A 27668-nucleotide genomic window follows, 5' to 3' on the forward strand; every position below is an offset into this window, starting at 1 on the left:
GCAGCATGACGCCGCCTGTGGTGGCTCATTACATGATCTGGAGCGGAGTGGCAGCGGACAGAGAGAGGGGATCCCCGGGATTTATACACTGAAATACCGACAGCAAACATCTGAAAACCGCGGGGGAACTCGGTCAAGCTCCTCCTAGACTTCGTAAGTTCACATAATTCATTATCATCAACTTCTACAATATTTATTTTTTTCAATTAAATTATGACGACGAAGGGAAGTTTCTGTGTCGGTGTTAGCACAGCTAAGTTAAGCTAGCTAGCATAGCTTGATATTAGCTAAGGTAACAGTGTGTGTGTCGTTCAGCTCCACACACACACACACACACACACACACACACCGAGCACTGCCAGAACAAACCGAGAAATATTTAAACAAACTTCCCCGGCAAACTTGCATTGGGAATCACCAGCAGTACAGTATAATGTTAGTTATTATGTGTATTTGTCTATTATGGAGTTGCACAACTCGGGCACCAAAACAGTTATTTTCTGTATGTAATTAACGCGTAATTATTAGTGAATAAATTGAGCGACTGTCTGTCTGGGCAGAGTGTCCAGGGAGTTAGCGGTAGCAGCTAACTTAGCTCGCCAGCTAGCATTTTAACACTAGCAGCTCACTGAGATGGCTCGGTTTCATTGTCTGTCGTGTATCGCTATTTGGACGACGAAGCTAAACATCCTAACATCCAATGTCACGTTTAAAGGTGCTCCAGTGTTCAGTGACTTATGTGTGTAACCGCTCATAACCACAATAGGCTGTTAGCTCGCGTTAGTTAGCCACCGGACAGATGGACAGGTTGTTGTTGGTGAGCCAAGTTAACGTTAGCATGAGATAGCTTGTTGTTGTTGATGGGTGAGTTGATAAAAGGGGGCTTTTTATTCAGGGCAAAGTTGGGTCACTAAAGTTTATGAACACCATACCCAGTATTGTGGCCGGATATCGCTGAGCCGCCTGCTCTTAGCCGTGGATGGGATGATTATGGCCTCCTGAGCCATTGATCTCACAACTTTGTCAGATTAGCTCAACCGTGAAAAGCCTTTTTATGGAGGCGTAATGGTGGACGGTGGTGGCTCCGTCAGGGTGTGTGGCTGTCTGTCTGTCTGTCCACGACGGGTAGTAGCTATCACCCACGCCACACTACAGACAACTAAACGCCTACTTTGTGTTTACTGCAGAATTTAAATGTTTCTGTAACTGAGATCAATTTCACCACTTTTTATGTATTTAATGAGGTGCTTGACGCTCTAGTCTTTTTTTAATTATTTTTTTTATTGAGGTTCAAGCAATCCACATATTATCCTTTACATATAATTTCTGCAGAACCATTTTTTTTTACAACAAAACCAGGTAACACAGCTTACATACTATATAGACATACATAAACACACCACCAGATTGACATCCTAATTCCAAGATATGTCAGAGTCATCCATGTTACATCATTTATTGAGTAACATTGAAGCTCTGTCCGGAGGGGTCCATAATATTTAAAACTGGTTGCCATACCCTTGTGAAAAGCTCCCATGTTGTCATGGCATGCCTATGCTCATTACCCCCTTGTACAGATCATCCAGTGTAGGAATGTCCTTATGAATTCAGAACTTGAGAATAGTCTTTCTTGCCATATACAAGAGTATTTTGATTGTTTTGTGTTGTGATTGTTTCTTGCGCTCTGCACATTGGCTACTAAGACATACCAGGTTATGCCCAATCAAAGTGTCCAGCTCTTTCTTCACCTCATTCCAAAACACTTGTATCTTCGAGCATTTCATGTGTGCATAAGTACCAATTTCTCTATCACATTTATTACAGTTAGAGGAACTGAGACCAAGCCTGTCTCTCAACAAAGGTGTATAATGGAGCCTATGTAATATTTTAAATTGTCTCTCTCTATCATTATTGCAACTCAGGATGGTTAATGTGTTTTTTTTATGATTGTTGTCCAAGTATCCTCATCTATCTGACATTCTAAATCAATTTGCCAGCTGTCTTCGTATATGGTCAGTGGAATAGTTTTAGTTTACATCAAAGGCTTCATACATACAAGAAATCTTTTTGGCAGAGGTTGAAGGTGCTCTAGTCTTAATGACATACTCTATAATAACTACTGGATTGTTCATGTCCCGTCAAACATTTGAAGGCGTCTCTGTGACATTAATGTTAAATGAAGATATATTATGTAGATGTATCTTAATTATTAAGTATTGAAGTGACTCTTTGCTGTTTGATGATTTTTGTATCTAGTCACAGCCTCTTTCTCAAGCTAGCTTGAGTGGTCACTTCAAGTCAGTTTTATTTTCACCTGTCTGAGGTGTGTTCAAGATGAACAGGAGTGTGTGTATCCGACCTCTGTTGAGCAAGCGCCCTCCTTTTAAGAGCAAGCAGACAGTTGGCACCCTTGGCTAGTGATGGGGGACACATGTCGCGTTGCATTTTATGATGGGCCTTGGATTAGCCTGAGGAGGGGTGCCTCTTATGAAAAACCCTCCAAGAGTTATGTGACCAGACAGGCATGACTCGAGATCCACTCTTATTCTGATGCATCAGGACTGAAATATTTTGATAATACGTCTGTATTTTTTTTTACCTCCCACTACGTTTAGCCTTTTTTGCTTGTGTCACAACTCAAAGGAACCTTGCTTATTGTTGCCATTGTCAGTTTTATTATGGTGTTATCATATATTAGGGCATTGGAATTTAATCTTTTTTTGTTTTTTCATTTATGCTTAGTTACAAATTCTCCAGTTTAATCATTATGTTGAGAAGTGGGCATACATGTGAAGAAGAATTTTTAATGTTTTAAATGTCACTTTCAGTATTGTTCAATCAAAAAATAGATTATCACTGAGCATTGGGTTTTGCTGACACTTTTTAAATGCATTTTGTGAACTTGAAATGTTAAAATGGAGATCTCATCGGTTTCACACAATCCTGACCGAACAGTGAGTTATGTATGTTTTCCCAGGCAAATGTTACAAACCCCACATTCTTCTTTGTTTCTGACTTGTTCTAATGATATTATTAAATATTTAGACATTTATATTGGTGATGATTCTTTGTGGAGTAGTATAGCATAGCTCTTATTCTATCCACGTTTGGCTGTGCTGTTATCATAATAGTATCTATGTTGCTCATTGTAGGACACAGTTTTTACACAGCAGTGTGAGTATGAGCTCAGCCATTGTGAAAATGTTAACAGGAAATGCTCTCCAAATCGACCAGCTAGATGTTGACAATGTGAATGAGTGATGATTGTCCCTTGTGGTACTACTTGCAGCTGTAGTGGCGTCATCAGGGAAAGAGGACAGAATTATTCTTACCTTCATTCAGACAGCAGTAATCACTTGTTAGGAATCAAATAAGATGCAAAAGTGAAAGATGGTGCTGCAAGTGAAAACTGACCCCTTGTTCCATAGATAGTAGTTGACTTCGTATTTTTGCTTTCATTTCTGACCGTGTTAAATCCTGCTTGCTACACTGAGCCATATTCTTTATGCTATATGCCATTTTTGAATTACTGATTTTTCTTTAAGGTGCTTGATGTTGAATCAGATCATGCAAGTCTTCTAGAAAGGGCTTGCATGCAATAGATGTGTACATAATAGATCAACATAGCGAAATGACTGCACTGAAAATCAGGATGTCAAAATTATAGATTGTAGATAATTTTTAATAAGAATAATATGGATCTGGAAGTATGTCAACAACTTCCTGGTGCCGCCGGACAGATTGGACCTGAGTCACACCACTGCTCCACCATAGAGACTTGGAAAGAGGACAAACTTCACAAACAGACAAGAGGCAAAGCTCAGGCCCACCATTCACACAAATAGGAGAAAGGACATAAGCGTATAAAGGGAGAGAGACAAGGACAACGTGCACACCAGAGGGAGAGAAATGAGAGGAGAAGCTGAGTTCCCTTGAGAATAAGAGAACAAGATCCAAAACATCTGGATAGAGGCGACGACAGCCAGGAGAGAGAGAGGGAGGAAAGGGGGAGAGGTCCCAGGACGGCTGATGGAGTGAAAAGAGAGGACAAGGGGCAGAATACAGGGAGAGAAAGAGGCATACAGCTTGTGGGACAACAAACAAACAGGGTTGGAGAGATGTAGGAGCTTCTGGAAAGTTTACAGTATTCTAGTCAGCAGGACAAACATGAAATATAAATGCTAGCCTCAATCAATTTACTGAGAATTGACCTGCCGGAAGGATAAAGAATGGCCTTACCAAAGAATAGAGCTCCAAACGACACGTGACTCATTCAGTTTACGCTGCCATTTTGACATCAAAAGTGTGAGCAAGAATGAATGAAGCTAGCTGTCAGAGTTTACTACACACTTTCAGGTCAAAGGACATAGAACACTTTATTGCAAATGTGTTGGATTAAACACTACTGACCCTTATAATGCCCCCTGGGTCAGGCATGATGAAGTTGTGTAAAGACTGTAATTAAAGTCTCATAAGATATTAAAAGTTGATAAGTGTTGTATTCTGTACCTGCTATGCGGTGGTCACTTACAATCAGAATCTGTTTCTTGTCAGTTTTTCTCTGTTCACTTCTAGATTGTTGTATTGCAAGCACATTTTAAAATATTTTGCCATCTTTAGGAATCTGATATAATGCCCAGTCTTTACTTGTCCCGATTATTGTGGCATCTCCAACTGTCTGTTCTGTGAGTTTCCCTGTGTGTTGATTCAAATGCCAGACAACAGGAGTAGTCCTATTTGCCTCAGGGTCCCACCCAAAGGCCTTGAGCAATTCATGGAGCTGGAGAAGAGCAATCCTCAAGTGACTGACTGACTGAACTGTTTCTTGTTTATCCTGTTGGACTTCATATTGACTCAATCATGCGTGTTTACAGTGTGACCAACCGGTCTTAGACTAGAGGTACATACAGTGATGAGTTTGGCATTAAGTTTAACAAAAGTAATCTCCTCAAATTTTGGTTTCACAACAAACACACACACTTTGGGTTTAGACTTGTTCTTAGCCATGAACATACTTCCATAATTGATACTCTTCATCTTGACATTAACTTTATTTCCTCTGTTGTTGCCAATGCCCTATGAAACATTGTCCCCTGGTTCAGAGTATAGATGCATCAGTGTAGAAGACGTCTGGTATTCCTTCAGTAAATAGCCACCTGTTGACCAGGGGGACCATATAGCTTACAATGAATTGACCCCTGTATATATTGTAAAATGTGGTGTTTGTTAAGAGATGCCCTGAATACCTCTAGAGGCACTATTTTCAGGAGGAAATTGAGAAATTCACTTCACTGAAGTCTTTTGTTCAACATTTTTAAACATGAAGCGTATGACAAGACTACACAATGTAGATAGAGTGTGCAAGACCAAATTTACCAATTTCTCAGTCGTAATGTCACAGTGGTTATTGAAATAGTATCATGCAAAAACAAAACTCAGCAGGCGCAAATAACACGGGCCAGCTGGCACAGGTATTGTGGCAGGTGTTGTGGGCTCTCTCCCCTGAGTACAGGTAGTCGGTTTAGAATGTATTCTCATCCCTACCTGACATATTTGAAACAAGTTAAATGCCTGAAATATATATATTATTGAATAAGGGGACGCACTTCTGTTTTGAATTATTCTCGGTGTGTAGCTGTATGGCACAGCAAAATTTTCTAAAAAAAAATGATGAATTCAACAATTACAGTTATTTGCATTCACAGGGGCTTTCCCAAGTGCTGGATGGTGGCTAAATAGCCGCCTACTCACTTCTGTCTGACTGGCCATTTCTGTAACGAGATCTTTAGATTTAGGTTCTACTAGCATTTTTGCTCACTTGTGCCACCCTTATGACCAGCATAGGCTGAAATGGCATCTGATCTGATGTAAACAAGACTAACTGCACATTTTCAGGTTATGAAATAGACATATTAAAGTTGTTTATTCAGTCTGCCTGGAACAATTGCTTCCACTGTGTGGCCAGTGCTGACATAGCAACTCTCAAACATTCAGTGCAGTAAATAGGCATACCAGCAACTTGGATACATGCAGCATCAAGGCATGCGTCAAAGAGGTAACAAACTTCCCAGCCTGAGTCCCTGTCACATTACTTTCTAGTGTGGGTTTTGTGTACATGTGTCATGCCTGGCCCAAAGTCATCAAAACAAGGGTTAAGTACTCTGACTTTGGGAGTTTGGGCCCACTGGTCACTTATCCAATTAATGATTAGCAAAGTAATCTGTTCCTTGACTACTAAGTGTACAGTAGTAGACTCGTATTGATAGGGGTCATGCAGGGACAGGGTGAAGTATCAGGTGAAAGTTACATGACATGAACAATGGTAAAAAAACAAATGGAAATTCCTGAAATGGTCATCTTTGAGGTGTTCCACTGTGTTCCTGCATTGATTGTCTTCCACCACATCACTCTACATAGGAATAAAATTAGCTGATTGTCATTCCTGAAGCTCGCTATCATTCCCACTACCCTAAATCTGATTGCCGAGTCTATTATCAGGCAAATATCATGTAGCATTTTGGATTAAATATTTGAGTTACAAATCATAATATCACGACAACAGGGATGCAAACATGTCACCTTTTGGCATTTTGAATCCGAAATGGATCATTTGTGTGATCCGATGTGTTTCTTTATTTCTGTTATGTGTTGGTTGCTGCTGTGTTACCCTGTCCTGGCTAGGTCTCAGTGAAGTAGATAAAGTTGGTGAAGATTTGGGGCTTTAAGTGATAAGTGAGACCTGAAAGACTGAGGTTAAGATTTATAGTTTTGTCCTTGCTTGAAAATGAAATGGGATTACCAATATGGCAGCTGATATCAGGAATTTTTGAGCTGGAATGACAATAGACCCTTTCTATGTGTATTTTGCATTAATATGACCATTTAAAGGTACACAGATGGCTTCTTTCTTAGAAAAATAACTTGTCAAAAGTATATTTAAGGTCTGCAATCAAAGTCATAATCAGCAGTTTGACTAGGGTGCAGTTATAAATCTTTGGAACAGGCTAAGCAAATGTTAGGACAGTGGAGTGGTTTAGGGATGAAAAGTTTTTTCTGGATGTTATACTTTTTATGTTGTGAAAACTGGTCGCAATTCTAACTGATTGAATATATTTTGCCAACTGCTTTTCTTCACTAAAGAGGAAACGACAAACTTTGTACACACACCTTTCAAGTCTTCAGAGGGTAGATGTTTTATACTTCAAAGATCAGACTTTGGGTGGAGTATCATTTCAAAAAGACTTGTGGGATGGAAAATGTAAAAAAAATGGAGGATGTTGCACAGTTTGAGGTTCAGCTTTAAGCAGAGTTTTTTTTATTTTCTATATTGCGCCAGATTACAACATAAGTCATTTAAGGTTACCTTTCCTACATATCTTGTCCCTTTATTTAACAAAATAAATAAATAAGCTTATGTTATTAATCCTATTTACACGACGGCATGTCATTTCTGTCTCTACATGGTTGCGCGTTTACAATTCTCGTCTGCTCTCTGTATTGCGTGCGGCGAAGTTCAGCCCCGATGTGCGCACACAAACATACATGCACCAGGGTTTCCCATTAATGACCTAGACTGTGGTGGCCTCCGACAAGACATCCGCACGCATTCACACACGCACTGAATTTACCGAGCTGCCCACCCCACTTCTCCGCTGCAAAACAATTCCAGCGTGATAGAGAGATGCCTGAATGCCTACCTGTCTGTATCAGTCTCGGCCTACATCATCTTTACAGATGCATGTGTGTGCGTGCCAAACTAAATACCATCAACCTGTCCGGGCCGGTCACAGGGGATCCAAACCATCCAAACACATGCGTACGGTGTTCAATTAGCATTAGCTGACAATTCAAGTTTTTTTTTTATGTTATACAAAAGGCTAAACTGTACCTAACGGTCTGAATTACTTCCTGTCATTAAACACATGCTGCTTTCAAAATAAGAGCACAGTGTGTTAACAGAATCCACCACAGAATTTACAAGAAGACTGTCAAAATAAGATGCCTTAAATAAAACCTACAAGAACCTTTATTCTCCTTTACAATTATTAATTAAAATATGCAATGATTAAGATCAGTATATGTAATGGAATAGTGACATTAGAACCTGCGAGAGGCCATTGAATTTGGGCTTTTTATGGAAAAAAATAAATTCTGCGCTGTATGTGTTTCATGTTTTAGAATGCAGAAATTATGTTTTTACCTGAAACTAGATATAAACACTGTAATGTCACAACCAACATAATGAGTGTCTCTGAGGGATGCCCTGATCATGTTTTTGGCTGCCAGTAACTTTTGGCGTGCATCTATTAGCCATATCGACCGATACCAAGTCATCACTGTTGGGTGTGGTGCGACAGACAGCGATTACCAGCCACACCCAATGGCGATGAAAGGTTATGACATCAACAAAAAGGCTTAAGGTTTAACTGGTGCCAAACATTCTATTCCTTGTTTTATAACATTATCATTTCTATAATACAGGTATCCTCCAATAGGTGTAGGCCTTTATACTTCAAACTGGTGCAACTTCATGAATAAATGTTGCCTTCTTTTCTATTGACTGAACACATGGACTTCTTTGTGTGTATTGTGTATCTAGACTTTAATTAGATTCTATAAATATTTTCAGTATTTAATTGGTGGCTTAACTTTGGCCTGATGATGCGGACATTCAGGAGCTAAAACCCCATGTTCATAGTTTATTACACAAGATAAACAATCTTGCTGAAACTGTGTTGCCAATTTGCTCACCTCTTTTGTGCTTAACCACTTGCAAGTCACATGAAGAAGATGCTTGCCATGGAAGTTGCAATTTAGCTGCCTATTGCCCGAACAAGCCTAGCAAGTTATTGCAAATACTTAATCTTTACTACTGGTAGTCATGTATGGGCTCTATGCAATTTTTCATTTTCATTCTTGGATTCATACTGTCCTGTTGACAGTATCATTACATCATTCATGTCGCTCAACTAGTTAATGTAATTAATACCAGTCTGTACTAGGTATGTCAGGATTACAGGTTTTCTTGGTACAATTATTGTCAGAGAAATAATCACGATATTACGATTATTTTCGCATTAATTGATTTCACACTACTAAGTTAAATCACATGAACACTCCTTATAGGTCTTATTCTTTAATTTATTTCCCTCTTTGGATGCTCTCATAACAAAATAATATAGCAACAATGTAACGTAACCAAAAAGTACAAAAAACATTATAATAATCCCAGGGGTGATGTCATATATCCTAAATGTTTAAGCTATAAGGTCTGCCCACTAGGTGGTTATCCTGCAGGTGTTGAAACATGTTTGATGTATTGCCTGTTTTAACGGCAACTTTTTTGTGGCATGTTTTCCATCTGGGCAGACGTCTTCAACAATGACACCTTGGTCATTTTTTGGGTAGCCAAAACATTCCCACACGGATGATTTTACCCGTTTTTTTCGGAGGGAATAGCTCTTCCCCTTCCACGCTTTACCTACCGTCATCTCCGTCTGCAGCTTCACGGACAGAAAACAAAGCAACTCAAGTGGTGACACGCGGTTGTTGTGTAACTGTATTTTTGTTCCGGGCGAGTTTCGCTCATGTACGAACATGGTTCCAGCATAATCTTTTCCGGAAATGTATTTAGGAAACGTTATGGTTAACTAATCGTAACGTTTAATACTGCGATTAATCATGAAAACGGGTAATCGGGACATCCCTAGTCTGTACATCTGATATCTGTTTTTCATGTATATCTTTTGGATGTCTCTTCTACAAGGACTGCTTTATTCTTTGCAGTAACCAAGATTAAGATTCCTGATAGTTGTGATTGCCAATTTAACTAAAATATGTGGCAACTGACCTAATTTTGTGTTATTCAATATTGGCACTGTTGATGTGTTCACCTCCTAGTTGTCTTATCTGGTACACTGTATAGCTTTGCACCCTTTCTTTCGCTCTTTTTTGCCCTCCTACTCTGGTCACTTCCTGCTACCATCCGTTTCTGAGAAATGTAATCTGATAGCAGTCTACGTGTGTCCTGGCCCTTCAGTCTGTATGCGGGTATGGGCTTCTGGTTTTACAGGATTATGGAGTAACCATTTGGAAGCAATTTGGCTGAAATTGGAGATTATCCCTGTCTAGGGTTTTTGAAAACATTTAGCGATTCCTTTTTATTATAGCTAGTAAACATTTGTGGTTGAAACTGTATCCAGTGATCTGAGGCTGGTGAAAACTGCTAGAAAAGATTGACTTGAGATGTTAAGGTGCTTCAAAGTGTCATAATCCAGACATTCCTGATGCCATTTGATGTTCACTAAATATGTTCTGTTGATATAAATCAATTACTCAAAGTACCACAGAAGGCTTTTTATGCATTACACATGTATGTCAATGCATACAAAAAAAACCCTAAAAAAAGATGTGGTAATGGTTTGGGCTGTCCGTTCTCTTGTTGTTTTTCTCTTGTTGTATGGACACATTAACAAGTATGTGAGTGTGCCTCTGTGTTGTGAGAACAACCATAGCCATATTTTTATGTGGCTATATGGTCATGCATTTTTTTCATGCTCACGTACAAATGCCTGGTTTGCACTTCCTGGACTTACTGCTGTTGTCGTTGTCACGTTGCTGAGGGAGAATCCAGGTGGAGACATGCGCACACATAAACACACTCTGTGTGGCTCGAGCTCTGGCTCTCTTGCTCCCTCACACACACACCAACACACACACAGAGGCAGCCTGGCAGATTCAGGGTTAAAGGCTTCCATTTTGTTAGGTAACACCCTAATGGTCTGATCTGTCAGTGGCGTTAAAATGGCAGGGGCTTAACCCTTGGCGTTCGGGACACAACCAGTAGGGGCACACACACGCACACACATACACTCTGGGCCGGCCGAGCCTACAACAGAACAACTGAGGAGGAGCAGGGGAGTGTGTGAGGCAGGGAGGGGTGGAGGGAAGGACGAAGAGTGAGCAAGTGAGAGAGGGAGAAGACAAGGAAGAGTATTTTTCACTTGGGTACAGTTAGATTATGGCTCAGCTAACCACATGCGCTCTGCACCCTTCTCCCTCCCCCAACCATGGCACCACCTCAGCTGGGTCCCTGCCCCCACTCCTATCTTGGTGAGCACAGATTAGCATGGGTAGTCTGATTTAAAAAAAAAATCAAAAAAAAAAAAAAATCTATTTAGACAATATCCCAAAGGAAAAGGGCGTTCTCTTTGATAGCATGAAATTCTTTTTTTAATTGAAAAAACATCTTTTTAAAGTAGGATATGGCATTAATAAAGCAGCAGGAGCTACTTTATAGCGATGAGTAGTAAATGATCACTCTGAATTGTCATATCTGCTGGTAAGAAAATTGGCAGTTTGAGCGATTAATTCAATATTACAAGGGCCAGGGCCCCTTAGCCACACAAGAAAAAGAGTTGTCGCTCTGCTGTCTTTTATTGGGCAATAATAATCCATACCTGTATTGCTTTTATTGGACAGTATAATTGTTGTTTCCCCTCTCATTGAACCCTAAGGACTCAGTTGAAAAGCCTCAGTATTTTTTAAAATGGCTGTTAATGTGTTGGCTGGCTGGGTCCAGTCCCAGTAGGGAGATCATTACAGTGCTGGAGATGAGAGGCTAGCACGCTACCTGAGGGGATGAGCCTTTGCCATTGATCTGTTCTCTATGAACTACTGGACACAATAAGAGAGCGACTGAGAATAAAACCTGTCGTGTCAGTCGAGGTCACAAGATTTCCATTTGCTTTCAGGCAAGTGCATCTTATCTTTCTGCACTACACACGGGGATGGGAGGTTTTCTGCATACATCTTTTGCTATGGACAAGAAGACAGTGTTAGCATACACAACCCACAGAGAAATGCTAATTTATAAGATGTATTGATTTGAGGCTGCTATTGTGTGAAGGAAATCTAAAGAGCTTGGTACAAACCTTTTTATTCATATTCATTTTTTTTTAAAATTCATTTGAATAGGCAGTAAAAAATGTCTTTTCTCACGTCCAGCCCCTAACTCCCTCATCCTTTGTTTTGATCTGAGATGTGCTCTGCCCTTAGGCCTTATTATTCTGAGTGAAACGAGAGGGACATGCATCTACTCCTCCTCCTCCATAGTCTCCTGAGAGGAACAGACACAGATCACTAATCACTGGCTCCTTCTCCTATTCTCTTTCCAGTCCTCATTTTCATTTCCAGTCATTTTCATTGCAGTTGTATGTAACACATTTATGTACCAAAGTGATGTATCTTCATTATGTTTAATTGGTACATTGGCATACAATGAACTCAAAAATGTAAAGAATGTTTGTGAAATTTGTGAACGACATTAGCCAGATCTATATAGCAATGTATCTGTTCTGAGTTCAGCTTTTTTTAAATTCAAGGTAGGGGTGGGCGATATGGCCCTAAAAGATTATCACGATATTTCAGAGTATTTTCGCGATAACGATATTCTTGACGATATTAAAAAATGTTGAAAAATATATAGAAAATTATTTTTAAATCAACAGAATACAAATACAAAAAAAATACTTACTTGAGTATTAGCAAATAATAATAAAAAATAACCTTCTAGGGGGTCTGGGGGCCCCCCTGGGAGAAAATTTTGTACATTTTATAGTACAATGTGATCAAACCACTTTGAGAGCTAAATGTGAGCAAACACCTCACAAACACATCATTGCCTATTTTAATTAATTATTGTAAAGGAGAATAAAGGTTCTATGTTTTATTTAAGGCATCTTATTTTGACAGTCTTCTTGTAATTTCTGTGGGGGATTCTGTGCTCTTATGGGAGGGCAGCTCGGTATATTCAGTGCGTGTGTGTGAATGCGTGCGCATGTCTCGGAGGAGGACAGAGTGGTGGGTCTGGGTTTTGACTGACTGACGGGTGACAGACACTGCTGAGCAGAGACACAACGCAAAATAACTTTATGTTATGAATAGTGTAGATATACTTTCAGTAGCTTGAAATGTGACGTTAGCGCAGCACAAGAGACTCTGGCGGTCCGCCAAGGTCGAGGTAATTGGAACTAGGTAATAGGAAATCCTTACACCACTATGTCAAGAAGTAGGGCATGTTGCCAATATCGTGATATGCATTTTTTTTACCCATAAAAAAATATACCGGTATAATCGTGAACGATACGATATGGCACACTCCTAATTCAAGGTGCTTGAATTTTCTTACAGAAAAGAAAGAAGGCCATGCAGAAAGTATGTGATGCAACTAGCAGGTCATTCATGAACCTGATTTCAAAATGTGTCAGCATTTTAGAATTCAGTAATCTGAGCCTGGCTTTGAGCGCATGGGCTGCGTGTGTATTGTAAATCAAAGAACTGTTGTGTGGCAAGGCTGGCAGGCTTGATGATATGAAACGGATACTGGAGTGATGTTCGGATCAGCTTTTGTGAACAGTGATAGTCAGAATTGCTACTCTTGGTTGCTGACTCCCAGTCAATGAGTTTTGGGGTACCAGTGCTCTCTAGGCATCTCCCGATGGATTTGCTGCAGTCAGACAAGTCAGACTTGTCTGTGAGATTGTTGTCAGTTTTCTTTGGTTTTAGATTCTGGATTGATGAAGCTGTGGGAGCACTGGAAGTGACAGGAATGCTACTAGCACTGATTAGAGATGGTCCGATCAGGTTTTTTGGGACCGATACCAATCACCGATCACCTAAAGCCTCACCGATCCGATTACCGATCACGTGGGACGATATTAATATTTATATTTTATATATTTTTATCCCCCCCCCCATCAATTCATCCACTCATGCACAGGCCTATAGTCTTTCATTTATGTTAACCTTGTAATAATTTATTTACTAGATACTACTAGATTACCTAGATTGACCTTTATTTGTTGCATAGCAATAACTTTAATATTCTTTCATAGCAGCAGTGGCACTGTGCTTGTGGGGTCGGCGTTTTTTCTTCTTTTCGCTCGTCTGTTTCAGGAAATCGTTGTGTTCTTTTGTGTGAAATGACTTCAAGTGCCTAATTAAATTTGTCGTGTTGAAACTTGTTGGATTGTTTCCCCCACGAGGCACTAAACGCTTGCATAAATTGCCGCTAGCGTGTGTGACATCGGACTCACTCACTTCGAAAAACTTCCATATGGCAGACATGTTGTGGGTGTGTGTAGGTGCATGCAGGCTGCGTGACCACAACACAACACTTCTTCTTCGTTTTAAAGCGGCAGCGTTTCGGCGCATTTGGATCCGTAATGTATATCACACCATAACAAACACTTGTAAAGCACGTGTACGTATAATGCGATCGGATTGGTGATTTTAACCTTTGATCTGATTTTTCGATCTGTCGTTTTTTTATCATATCGGGCCAATCCGATCAGTTGCCGATTGATCGGCGTCATCCCTAGCACTCATTGATTCAGGATATTTTCTCACTTGATTGCTTGGCAATAGAGTAAAAATATCGAATTTTTTATGCATTTTTGGAGCAGGATTCTGTTTAAAAACGCTCTGTGCTCTGAGGTGTTCTTTTAAAAATGATTAGGACTCATGGACCTGTGTGTCCCAATGTTGTCTCCTGTCATCACAGATGCACAGAGCAGTATCCTAGTGCAACCCTATCCCAGCTTCTTGTGACTTGAATTACTGATGTCATGTTATTTCTACCCTCCAATCCTCTCAGGTGTCACTGTGAATGGCATAGATAGACTCTTCTGCTTGATAACTAGTCTTTCTCTAGATAAACCGCCTACTGTATTTTTTTTTTTCGTCTTCTTCACATGTGCGATAGCTCTTAGTGTGAGTCTCTCTAACCTGGATTCGTGAATGACCTCCTACACAATAGGCCTTCAGGGCTCCTAGAGGAACCAAGGCGCTGAATAGAAATAGGGCTTCATTGAGTGGTGGCCCTTACCATAAATCTCAGTGAGATGGAGTGTGATGCAACAATAAGAATGAGCACACACATCCCTTGGTCAGTCTTGAGTGCTTACATAACACTCATAATGAAAACGTATGCATGGACAATAGTTTAATTTGGCTGTTGTTGCTAAGCAGCAGTGCATCCAGCACATGAATCACTGGATTCATGATGCTAACCATCTCTTCTGGGACAAAGGTAGCCACGTGTCTCTAGACCTGAAACTAGCAACCACAGCCTAGTAACATGCAGAACTGATGGCCCTGCAACGTCCCAGAGGGCTACAGTCATTTTGTATCTGATATGGTTCACCACCAAACCGTTACAGCCAGAGCAATGTGCAGCCAAGACTTCTACATTCTTACAGACTAAAGTATGCTTTCTGAAGCACTGTGTGGGGTACATGGGTATGCACACATACCCACCCACACACAGGCTGTCATCTCTGGCAGATAGATAGCCTTTGTGTCCAGGGATGGTACAGCAGGGCACATCTGTCCTTGTTGTGTACCAGAGCAGGGTGCATTTTAGGCTCCATGCACTCATATGCAAACACAGACCTGAATGTTTTAGCTGTGTGGTTGCTCTATTTTGGGTGTGCTGGTTGTTTTAGTTACTGCTAGCATTTCTAAACTCAACATCTTGCAAAGTGTCAAGGATGCCTGTGTCTTATCTCAAGAAAAAAAAAACTTGGCTCTGTTCACAGATGTGAAGTGTTGGAACAAACTGCAGCCTTACTGCAGACATCGATTTGTTGAAATTGCTGAAAAGCAGTTTCATTTTCCCACCTTACTTTACAGTTCTCTTAATGCTTGGCTTTTCAGACGACAGGCTCATAGTGAGGATTTATGCATATTAGATTCTAATGGTGAATTATGGCCTTTGCTTCGCTTTTTCAATCTTTGAAGACTTAAAAGATGTCAAGATAAAAACATGTGATATTTTTAGTATTATCAAATGTCATGAAAGGTGGGTTTTGGATGACAAGATTTTTATGCCCGTCGGCAGCTGTTGCCTCTTGACTGCCACAGAAGTTAGTCATGTCAATTCTTCCTTGTTGTCTAGTAGTCACTTTTTGGACCAAGTCATTTTCTCCTCCACCCCCACCTTTTTTCCCTCCTTGAGTGGGGCATGTCTTTGCCCTCCTCTCTTCCTCCCTTCTGCCACTCTGTCTCTTCAGGGGTTAAAAACCTGCACCTACTCTCAATCACAGACCAGTCTAAACTGGTTTTCAGGGAAGCGCTTTATGTCTCTCAAGGAATCTTGGGATAAAGTCATGTGGAGCTGTGATGATGTCACATTAGAAGACCTTGAGTCAGCACTCTGACTCAGAATTACAACATGGCGTGTGGGTTTCAGCCCAAAATAATCAATCATGATGACTGACATGCACATCCTTGTGCAAAATGAGCATAACATTTTTGTTATAGTATATAGTGTAATAGTGTTTGTTTATTCAAAAACGTCTGTGGATTCCTGTTCCATAACGAGTGGATGGCCTACATTTGTTTGCTTTGTGTTGTACAGTGTTGGTGCCGTTTTTCTGCTGTGTAATAGATTTTCCCAGAAATCTAAATGGGTCTCTCTATCCTCTGCTGTTACTGTACTGAGTGAGATTTGGGTCAGCATCTGGGGCACTGGCAGTGGGAGAGGAGATGCCTATACACCTCATGGTTGTCCCTTTATACAGCTGGAAATGTTACCTTAATGTCATACATGACTCAACAATAACAATATGTTTATGTAGGACACCCCTGATGCCCCCCTAATGAGATTACACGCAGAAGATTGAATCACTAGCAAGCTTTATTTTGTTAGATCCAGTGGATATCTGGCGCATACATTTTGGACAGCTTTATAATCCTGAAAAAAAAGATTGGGATTCTGTGAAAAACTTTCGTGTAAAAGACCTTTTAAGTCCCTTGGTTAAATGTAATGGCATTGGCTGGAACAAAATGTGATTTTAAAAAACTTTAGCTTAGACTTTAGCTTCCTCTGTTGCCAAACACAGGCAGGTTTTCAGTTATCACAGGGATACTCCACTTCCTTTGCCCCACGGGCCATTAATAAACAAATATCATTTATCTGATACAATTGATAAATTAAAAGGCCATAACCAATTTTTGCTGAGAGCCAAATGTAGTCGCAGCCAGTCACAGAAGTCGCATGGAGTTCAGGTGTAGTCTATTATAAGTTTTTGTACTGTCATTGAACTTGCGTCTGCATTTCACTTCTACAGGGGGATATGAAACTCTTGCACAGTAGTGAAAAGTAATGCTCTTGTGAAACCAGCACTTTCTGCCTGTCTATGTAAAACCTCTTCTATAATGATGCTGTGTGATCCAGCAGCAACCATGCACCTTAATCTATCAATCTACTGTACAAACCTGTACCCTGGTGTCTAATTTAAATCCATGCATAGCCACAAGTGTAACTTTTTGCTTGTTGTCGCTGTTTGTTTTCTGTTTTGTAAACATGTTTACACAGTTTGTAACTGCTTCCAACTGTTTCTTCTCTCTCCAGGGTGAGAGCAGCCATGTCAGAGGAGGCAGTGCGTCAAACACGCAGCCAGAAGCGGGCTCTGGAGAAGGACCATGCAGCTCTTGCCGAGCCCCTGGAGGACATGGACAGTAAACGGGTTAAGCTAGAGAAAGGTGATGCTCCCATAGCCCTGTTAGGATCTGGAGCTGAGGGAGTTAAGCTGAAGAGTGAGCAGGCTGCAAAGGTAGCAGCCAGTATCCTTAAATCTGGGGAAGTCAAGGCTACCATCAAGGTGGAGGTACAGACTGGAGACGAGCCTGTTGACATGAGCACATCTAAAAGGTGAGGCAAGAAAAAAAGACGACAGGGTTTGATTGAGTCATTGGGCTGTTTTTGTGTATTGAACTCTTGAAGTTATATCACCAGTGATTTACAGTGTTCTTGCATAGTGGCTGAGAGTTTGTATGTATAATTGTTGTTCAGATAACATGATACTGTCAAAGTCATTCATCTGTGAAAAAACGCAGGAATGCTGTAAACACTTTACCTTAAACAGTTAGATCTATTCCTGTACACTGGGCCTCAGTTCTGCACAGTCAGCCAACTTTGTCCACAATAAACCCTTTGTAAGTATTTCCAGCTGGACAAAATGCACCATAATGTCCTCACTAACAAGTTTATATATGTGGGGGTATAAGTTGCAAAGAATGCTTTGCTGCTGTATTTTTGTTATGTTTAACTGATGTCGGATCATCATATAGGTTAAAGGGGAGGGGGTGTGAATTGCGAGCAGGACTTCCCAGAAGCTGAGAACTGAGGCACAGTATTTGTCAGCAGTTTGTTAAAAAACTTCTTTAGGATTATTTATGTACTGTCGGCCTTTGATTTCATGCTTGCATGTACAGTGCGTGGCTGTTCTTATAGATGTGTCTATTGGGGTTTCGGGTTTCTCTCTAACTTTGCACTAGCAAGTGGTCTGACAGGAGCCATACAGGAAGTCGCTGTGTGGTTGTCTGCAGCCTGCCCCCATTTTGAAAAGTTTGAGGCTCCTGAGGCCTGGGCTCCATTTTCTCCCAGAGCAGCACCTGAACTCTGCCTCACACTTCACACAAAATGAAGGCTACGTGTCACAAACTGGTTCCAACTGGCCGTTGCCATGGTTTCCACATTGGAAGGAGCAGTTGGAAGAAGGAGGGGCCAGGAGGGGTGATGGGTGTGTCACATGACCACACAGAGAAATGCCTGATGTCATGTGACATGTTTAGTAGAGCGATAGATGCATTTAATGATGTGATGGCAGTTAAAGTGAAACAGAGAGGTGATTCAGCTCAAAGCGTCCTGGCCCTGTTGTGATGTCACCTTTGGCCCCTGTTTAACCCTCACCATGTGTTTGTGTGCTTACTCACTGCAAGGTGATTAACTTATTGTTGTTTGCAGAACACTTCAGTCAGTGTCGGACAACTTTGTAAAACCCTATTCCAAAAACATTGTCTAAAATTTAAAGAAAACAGAATGTGATAATTTGCTAATCCTATGAGCAAATATATTGATGATTGAATTGAAAACTGTACAAAGACTTTTGTGAATATGCACTCTGAATTCAATGCATTCTTTTTTTATTTACGTTTACAAAGCATTCCAACTTTTCATTATTGCATAACACTGGAAATAAATATAATATTGCAGTAACTGAATGTCTTAAATGGTTTCATGTACAAAATATGTCACCATGAAGAAGCATTACTCCCTTTCCTTCTTCAATAATTTGCATTCTTGTTTACATTTCAACAATATGTCAATATTTGAATGCATTTCTCCAGGCTTGTTGCCTATTCATAGCCCAGCTATGTAATTCATGTAAAGAGGCTTACTTGGCTTGAAATGGCACGTATCGTTGCACTGCATTTTTGAACGGAGAATCTCATTGCACCTAATAATAGCTGATTCAGCAATCCTATAGCAGGGTCAGTGGGAAGCCATGATTGGGGAGGCCGAGGCTTGCAGAAATACTGGACCTTACATAACCAAGCTGCTGTGTGTTGTGATGCTTGTGTAAGCTGTTCTCAATAGACTTGTAGCAACCATCACAAGCTAGTCCATGTCATGTTGAGAGGCCAATTTAGTCAGGTCGCAGGGTTGCCATTAGGTTTTTGTTTGTAAAGGCTCTTCAGTCCTCTATGATGCTACTTGTGTCGGACATCATATTGTATGTAAAGAATGTAAACGGGGCTGAGGAGGAAAACTGCTGCCTGCCTCGACTGCAGCTGGGCTGAATAGCATTATTCAGCACCAAGGTGTTTGACAACTTTCTTCATTTGAATGGAACGTAACAAGGACGGACTTTCCAGGCAGTAGCAGTATTAACACGGTTTGATTGGGTTCATAGCAGCTGGCCAAAGTAACACAACAGTAAATGTTTGTTGTTGTTTGTGTTGTGATTGCTTAGTCTACTGAAATTCCTATCTCATAAGTAAGTATAAACAATGTGCTTATTGTGGTATAGTTGACCTTGTTGAACTGAGCGTGCAGCTTTGTGGAGGGGAGCTGTTAGACAGCTGTTGTGAGGAAGGAGAGGGTAGCAAAGAACGTGTCTCAAGACAGGAGTGTGCAAAAAGGAAAAAAAGTGTGAATAACTGAGTCAGTGAGTTGTAGTATAAAAGATGAACAAGTAAGTAAGGGTGGGGGAGGGGTGTGTGAAGTAGTGACTGAGTGAGTGACTGTGAGAGAGAGAGTGTACACAATAGGTTGGCTCCTGGCCATGTATTCCCCTCCCCCTCACTGTCACCCTCTCCAGTGTCTCCAGCGGACCTCCGCTCCGCTCAGCTTGTGACTCTAGTGTCGGCAGCTGGGAGGGAGGGGAGAGCTGAGGCCCAGGCTGTGCCGATCTGGCTAGGCCATAGGCCTCACCGAGGTAGGGGAGGGGTGAGGCCCTGTCTGGGTGGTAAACTGGGCCTAAGCTTGAAGCCCTGAAGCCTCATGCTCGACAGCGTCTGAACAATTATATAACTTCACTGCATGTTTGCATGCATAACTTCACATTATGACCCAAACCTCTACCTCGCACATACTGTCATATATCATGCTCCTTACCTTACTCCTCATCCGCCACTAGTTCTCCTTACTGCTCAGACTTGTATTTTATTATGCACCAGCCCGAAGGACCTGACAGGATCCCCACTGTGATGGAGGCAGATTTATTCTTCCGCCATGGTCCACGTACTGTAAAATTACAACCATCCTATACTTCTAATCTCCACCCCTCTCCAGATTGATGCCTATGTAGCTCACCACGAGTCTCCTTTGTTCTCCTTAGTCCTCAGGAAAAGCCACTTAACATTTTATCAAAGCCTTAAAGCCTTTTCCTCCTATAAAAAAACAAAAATGCAATTAATTTGCCCTTTGTTTGCATGTTGTTTGTGACTTTGTAGTGTCTGTTGGTAGGAAGAGAGCCGGAGGTCTTTTCCTTCATTTTACCTTTCACTGGAAATAATGGCTTGTTGCGATCTTCCCCTGCTGCCGCCATTGCTCCATTATTGATCTCTTGGTTCTTGTCTTGTGTGTCCCAGTACACATTTGCACTACAACAGGGATGATGAAATTGTAATTATATACTGCCATCTACTGGATGTAAGACAAAACTACAAGTTAGTTGCAGTTTAATACCTGCAGTAGTCTGGACTGAAATACAATACAATGAATGATGGAACACATTGTTAATATCGTTGTTTTCTGTCTTTCCACATTCCTCTCCTCAGTGACATTAAGAATGAGCGGCAGCCACCATCGCCAGATGATGTGATTGTGTTGTCAGACAATGAGCCATCCAGCCCTCTCATGAATGGTCACTGCTTCACGAAGACTGACACAGATAAACTTATGGTAAGAGAACAACATTCAAACGATATACTGCATACAAAGCTGTCTTATTGTTTTCACAGGCTCAAAAGTTTTCATTCTCACTTTGGCTACATCCACACCAGGTGTAAAACATTGTTTCAAAACAAAAACAATGTCAATCCACACAAGCGTTTTAGCGATGTCTCAGAAATAATATCCATCCATATTAACAATACATGACCAAACATGTACACTGTGAACGGTAAGCAGGTTGTCTAACGCTACTCTGCAGTTTAAAATACCATGCCATGCCAAAACTGTACCCCCACAAGAAGCTGCTTGGCGTAAATGTAACAAAAGAAGCCTATTAGTGTTAGCGTGGATGCACAATAGCTGTTGAAGACCAAACATGTTTAGATTATCTTCCAATTGTCTGCTAAAACTTTTTTATAAATCTCATATGGTGTCTATAGAAGAGTTCTCCTGAGGAGAGGGAGCGCATCATCAAACAGCTGAAGGAGGAGCTGAGACTCCAAGAGGCCAAGCTGGTGCTGCTTAAGAAACTACGACAGAGCCAGATCCAGAAGGAGAGCACTGTGCAGAAGGTAAAAACTCCAGAAGATGAAAAGGGCGTTGACTGACATTTGTGCTTTGTTGGAGCTGATGGATGCATTCAAGGGTTTTTTTTTTAGATTTTCTGAACACACAACTGCTAATGACAGAACAAGACTTCATTGTTATTTTCCAATGGACATCAATAAAGAAGACTTATTCAACATCTGTGCTGATTTATTCCTTCAAGTACAACTTTATGGACTAATGCTGTACCCTGTTCATTTCTAGGCTACTGGTTCTGTAGCCACTCCTCCTCCTCTGGTGAGAGGTAGCATCACATCAAGCAAAGGACCCCTTCAGGTAGTTACCCTACTTACGTGTTAAAGCCTCGTGTCACAACTTGTATTCCACTTTGTACAAGGCACAACGTATAATTACATCTATAACAGTGCAGGCTCTACAGGGTGGCTGAGTCAGTCTTTCAAAACCACAGATCACACAAAATCAAATGCAATGCTTTTTGTAACAAAAAAATCTTCCTATTTGATTTACTTTACATTGTTGTGTTTACAGGTGACAGGGCGAAGCTCAGGCACGGTGATCCCTCCTCCTTTGGTGCGGGGTGGGCAGCACATCCCGTCCAAACACAACTCTCAGATTGTCATGCCACCCCTGGTCAGAGGTGCACAGGTTAGGGTGAGGGGCTATGGACCCATTCAAATGATAATAATCATCACACTTAGCTTACAATGTTTTTGTTGTTCTATTGTTGTTCTATGTTAGTTTCTCACTTTGCCTTCTTCTTCTCTCTTTTACTCATCCATGATGGCTGCTCTGTGTGTGCTGCCATCAGCCTATTGCAGTGAGTCCCCAGCAGTTAGCCAGTCTACGCCAGCAACAGCAGCAGCACAGCGGTTCAGGCCCCCCTCCACTCTTGCTGGCTCCCAGGGCTTCTGTGCCCAATGTCCAGGTCCAGGGCCAGAGGATCATTCAGCAGGGACTCATTCGGGTGGCTAATGTGGCCAACAGCAATATCATGGTCAACATCCCTCAGGTGAGGACGCAATACACAAGCAAACGTTGCACACATGTATTGCTATTATAGGTAGCAAGTTCGTTTTTTATATATTTTTCCATTGATATGCTGCATAGCCATATTGTAAGCCATAATAGTGATATCCTTGTATGTAGTGGCTAAAGTGGTTGCTGTTTGTGTTTGTGTCCAGGCCTCTCCAACCAGCTTAAAAGGCTCTTCAGTGTCACCCAACTCTAGCATTAATGACTCTCCAGCCAGCCGGCAGGCGGCTGCTAAGCTTGCACTGCGTAAGCAGCTGGAGAAGACGCTGCTGGAGATCCCTCCACCTAAACCTCCTGCCCCCGAGTTCAATTTCCTGCCTTCAGCAGCCAATAATGAGTTCATCTACTTATTGGGACTGGAGGAGGTGGTGCAAAAACTTCTGGAGATGCACGGCAGGGGTAGGTTGATCTTTCCACCTTTTTAGCTAGTTTGGGGATGTTGTAGTGCATAAGTAGATTGAATGTACATGTTTACATGTAGTCTAAAAGAATCTCTGTTTTCCATATAGGTAACCTGGGTCCAGCTGCTGCCATGGCCAGCTCCATTCCCAAAGAGCCATACACCTGCGCCCAGTGTAAGACAGACTTTACCTCCCGCTGGAGAAAGGAGAAGGCTGGGACCATCCTCTGTGACCAATGCATGTCGTCCAATCAGAAGAAGGCCCTGAAGGCTGAGCACACCAATCGGCTTAAGGCAGCCTTTGTTAAGGCACTCCAACAGGAGCAGGAGATTGAGCAGCGTATCCTCCAGCAGGCGGCCTCTTCATCTTCCTCTAAAACCAGCTCCTCTTCCTCACTGTCCAAGAGTGAGGTGCTGGTGTCCCAGCAGTACAAGCATGTCAAGGCTGCTATGCAGCACAGATCTGTGGCCTCCCACCACTCCATTAAGCAGGTAAGCATGGCTTTTGATTGTGTTGCTGTTGGACCAACACTGCAGATTGTAGGCATTTGATTTTTTTTATAGATTAGCAGCCAAAACAACACCTGTACCAACACGCAGCACTTTGTCTCTCTCCACAGAGTCATCTGTCACACGGCATCCAGTCGATGAGCTCTCGTGGTGTGACCCACTCATTCACCTCCTCCTCTCAGCTGCAGAGTGCCATGGCAGCAGCAGCTCTGGGCAGCAGGGCCGGTAAGCACGCTGCAGCACGCCCGCTGCAGCAGGGGGCAAAGGTCAGCGCCGGCAGCAGTAACCAGGGAAACGGGTCTGCCTGGAGGAAGCAGACCGGTGGTAACACAGGTAGATACATATATGATAAAGTTCTCACCCTCTGCAGCTCTTTGATAAGAAGCAGCTCACTTCTCACTCTCTGCATTCTCTGCAGCTCTTTGATAAGAAGCAGCTCACTTCTTATCATTAGGCTCCTCTCACAGGTCTTCCTACATGAGTCAAAATACTGTTTTGTGTGTTATATCATTGTGGAATTAGGTGGCAAAATTTTCCCATCGATTTATCAACTTGTAACAACAACATTTTACAAGATATGATATTAGTCAACTGGCTTTCAATCCAAAATATTGCCAAATATGCACTCTTGCTTTTTGCCTCAGCAACAAATTCTGCATCCGGCATCATCACTTTGTCTGTCAAGTTCCCATCTGAACCCGCTGTGTGATAAGTGAAATCAGACTCTGCGATGCTGCTGTACAGAGCAGACAGTTTATAATTGATTACACTGGGCACCACTGTGCCACTTTCTGGTGTTTTGTCAGTCTGTTCCCCGTCAAATAGTTTTCCCCTCCTGAAAAAATAATAGCATCTCCCTGTGTTGTTGAGGCTGTGTGGAGGAAGGAACAAAACCCAGACAATGTACTTTGAGTTTGTTTTATTTATTTGATGATTAATTACCTAAATGGGTTTTATTTCAATAGGAAAATTAAAAAAGTAATCTGTGTATCCCTGAATGCCATGTGACACCGGTACCACCAACTACCGTGGCATTTTTGCATGGACTGAATGTAAAACAACTGGATGTCAGTACATTGAGCCTGCTGTGTTTGTCTCCTGACAGGTGTGACTATGGCCTATGTGAACCCCAGCTTGTCTGCCCATAAGAGCAGCTCTGCTGTGGAGCGTCAGCGAGAGTACCTGCTGGACATGATTCCCTCCCGTTCTATCTCTCAAGCAGCCAACACATGGAAATAATGCAATCCTACTCCCTTCCTACTGACATCATAACTATTACCCCTCCTAATATCAATAACAGCCATTCTCCCCATCATTCTAATCCTTTCTATGGACTCTTGGACTCTGCCTCTGGCTGAAATGGTGCAGGGGAGAATCAGCCTATTTTTTTGTTTTTTTGGATAGAGGTGTTCCTTCAGCTCTTCTTCTGATATCTCTTCTACCATCTTCCTTACCCGAATCCTTCATCCCAAAGTGGAATTGTGCTGCGACAGCTTGGGCGTCTGAGAAACAAGGAATATGTCAATTGAATTTGAGTACCTTGTTTTGAGGGTTGGGGTTTACATGGGCGTGTACAATTTTTCAAACTTCTCCAGCGACGTTGCCTCTCCTTCCCTGTATATTGGTTGAAGCTCTCTGTTGCACCAAGAGGAATAACCCCCAAGCTCCCCCGCCTCTGGATTAGGCTGGGAATAAATAATAATCACTATTACACATTAAAATCTTCGCCTTACGTCCTACCCTTCTCCAGTCTGAGCCAGTCAGACTTGGGCCCATGTGGTGGCCGAACAGAACTTAACTGAAGACCTCACCACAGGGATTGTGGTTGCGCTTCGAGGACCATCCACGAAATAATAACTGCTTCAGCTTTGCAAAAATGATGAAAATAGTAAAAAAAAAAAAAAAGGACTAAAATGATCTCTATCTGCACACAGACTTCCTCTTCTCTCTAACCCACTGCGTGTATAGTAGAGAAGTTGATGTGTGTTGGATTATTTTGTATGGCTGAATGTTAGGATTTTGTCTTTTCATCTGTAAGTCATATACTGTGTTTGGAATATTGTGCTCCCTGATACTTTGGAAGTGGCCTATTGTCGAGGTCTAAATTTACAGGCTAATGTTACTGTTGAGGTGGTTTTACATCTGCTGGGTTCCATGTTGTGGCCTACTTTTAAATACTTTGTTTTTTCTAAGATTATGAGGAAGAATAAAGATTAAGATTTCACTAACTCATGTAAAGACACGGAGCGTATGTTTGGAGGACTATTCGTATTGAATATTATTAAAACAGAAAATGAAAAAAAAAACTTCCAAAGAACTAGTGGAGCCCAAATGGTATCCCTTCTGCTAGAAGGTGTCTAGTTTATTTGAACCCTCTCTGGATATAAACATGAATTCATGCTAGACTGAGGGGGTGTAAGGAATGTCATATTTTTGACATCGTTTTGCTTTTAGTCATAGGTTGTGGTGCATTATTTTTCTTCTATAGACAAACTGTCTCTGGGTTTATTTATAGGGTCATGTTAGTAAAGATATATGCTTATGCCCTAAGTTTGAATGGATCTCCACTTAAAATGATTTGTTTTCTCTCGTGTGTCCAGTGGCTCCCACTCACCTTACTGATTGGTCTTAGAGAAGCTGGACAGCTTTCAGAATGTAGTTATGCAAAAACCCCTATAGCAACAAATGACATGAACTTCTTCTTAGTCTTTAACATTAAGGTGTGTATGATTTATGTCAGGTCCTTGAATTGAGCTAACTATGCCTTTCACATGAGCTATAGTGCATTTTATCAGGTTGCAGCAGCACAGGATAAGCTAGTGAAATACAATATGTCCTACATTCAAAAGGGGAACTCCCTGCTCATGGAGTTCTTTCATTAACCATGTGCTGTGTTTTAATTTCACTCACTGGGGTGGTCCAGGCTCTTTAACCCTGCCACTCAGACATTTCAGTCTGTGGCATTTTGGAAAGTGTCACTAAATTAAAGATTCGATTATTGAAGTGTTGAATTTAAGCAGTAAAAACAGGGTGAAATGTTTAATGCATATTTAAAAATCTGGTTGTTTTGCAAGTATTGTGTTTTTAAAAAATAAAACTCAAACCCAGCAGACAAGAGGCTGACCATCCCAGCAGTTATTTTCTGTATCTGTCAATTAAAAAAAATAGTTTTCACATTGAAACAATAGTGATGAAGACCTTATCACTATGTAATTACAAACCTGGAGTCTTGCTGCCCTGTTGCCTCACTTTTTAATTTCATAATTCATCCATGATGTGATAATGTAATGCGACATTGTAAGGATTTGTGTCCTGTATCCAGAATGCACTCACTGATAATGATCAGGATCCGTACTGAAACATGGTGCACTGCATTGGGTAACTGGGCTTCAGCTGATGTTCATCTCTCTGTACTGGGGTTTCATCACTGTACGTTTGGGTTTCATTTAGGTTGGTGCAGCAATACAGTGTGTACATTGTTGATGGAAATACAAGCATACAAAGTTTAATTTAAATTGCGAAAAAAGGTTTTGTATTTCTGTCTCAAAGTAGCATCGGCAATCTTCCAGGTTGTCTGTAAATTCCTGACAGGCCGGAGGTGGAAGCTTGTGGATGCAAAATCTAAGCAATCTGGAATGAGCCCATCATATTGTGCCCTGCTAAGTGTAACCCTGTGCTGTCCTGACTGTCCTGACTGCCTGCTGCTGTTTGACAACAATATCACCATTCCGTTTGTTTGGGGTCGAAGCTCTGCGAAATGTAGTGCGGCCCATATGGAAAAGAAAACAATGTATGAGAAGTATTTGTTTGTTTTTTGGATTTTTTCTGCTCTATCAAATAATAATAAAAACTAATTTTAACCCCTCTTTTATGGCTGGGTTGCTTCTTCATTCATGTGTCAACATCCCACAAATT

At 41.4% G+C, this 27668-nt stretch overlaps 1 protein-coding gene across 2 annotated transcripts; it reads left to right on the forward strand.

The window, feature by feature from the left end:
* gatad2ab (GATA zinc finger domain containing 2Ab) lies at positions 1–27619 on the forward strand. Of its 2 annotated transcripts, none has more exons than XM_059341075.1 (11): positions 1–153; positions 17417–17716; positions 21130–21253; positions 21685–21816; positions 22055–22126; positions 22340–22462; positions 22620–22820; positions 22993–23242; positions 23353–23735; positions 23864–24086; positions 24859–27619. In XM_059341075.1, the coding sequence occupies exons 2-11, from the start codon at positions 17430–17432 to the stop codon at positions 24990–24992; spliced, it is 1929 nt and encodes a 642-aa protein (XP_059197058.1). In that variant the 5' UTR covers positions 1–153; positions 17417–17429; the 3' UTR covers positions 24993–27619. The 2 variants fall into 2 exon arrangements, with proteins under 2 accessions (XP_059197058.1, XP_059197059.1); XM_059341076.1 differs by having other exon boundaries at positions 22340–22456.
* The last annotated feature ends 49 nt before the right edge of the window (positions 27620–27668 follow it).

This window comes from Centropristis striata, chromosome 9 (genome assembly GCF_030273125.1).
Source record: "Centropristis striata isolate RG_2023a ecotype Rhode Island chromosome 9, C.striata_1.0, whole genome shotgun sequence".
NCBI classification, from domain to species: Eukaryota; Metazoa; Chordata; class Actinopteri; order Perciformes; family Serranidae; genus Centropristis; species Centropristis striata.

Coding starts and splice junctions, on each gene's coding strand:
- gatad2ab (XM_059341075.1), top strand. CDS start 17,430: ATGTCAGAGGAGGCAGTGCGTCAAACACGCAGCCAGAAGCGGGCTCTG. Junction 17,717..21,129: donor GACATGAGCACATCTAAAAG/GTGAGGCAAGAA, acceptor TCCTCTCCTCAG/TGACATTAAGAATGAGCGGC. Junction 21,817..22,054: donor AGGAGAGCACTGTGCAGAAG/GTAAAAACTCCA, acceptor GTTCATTTCTAG/GCTACTGGTTCTGTAGCCAC.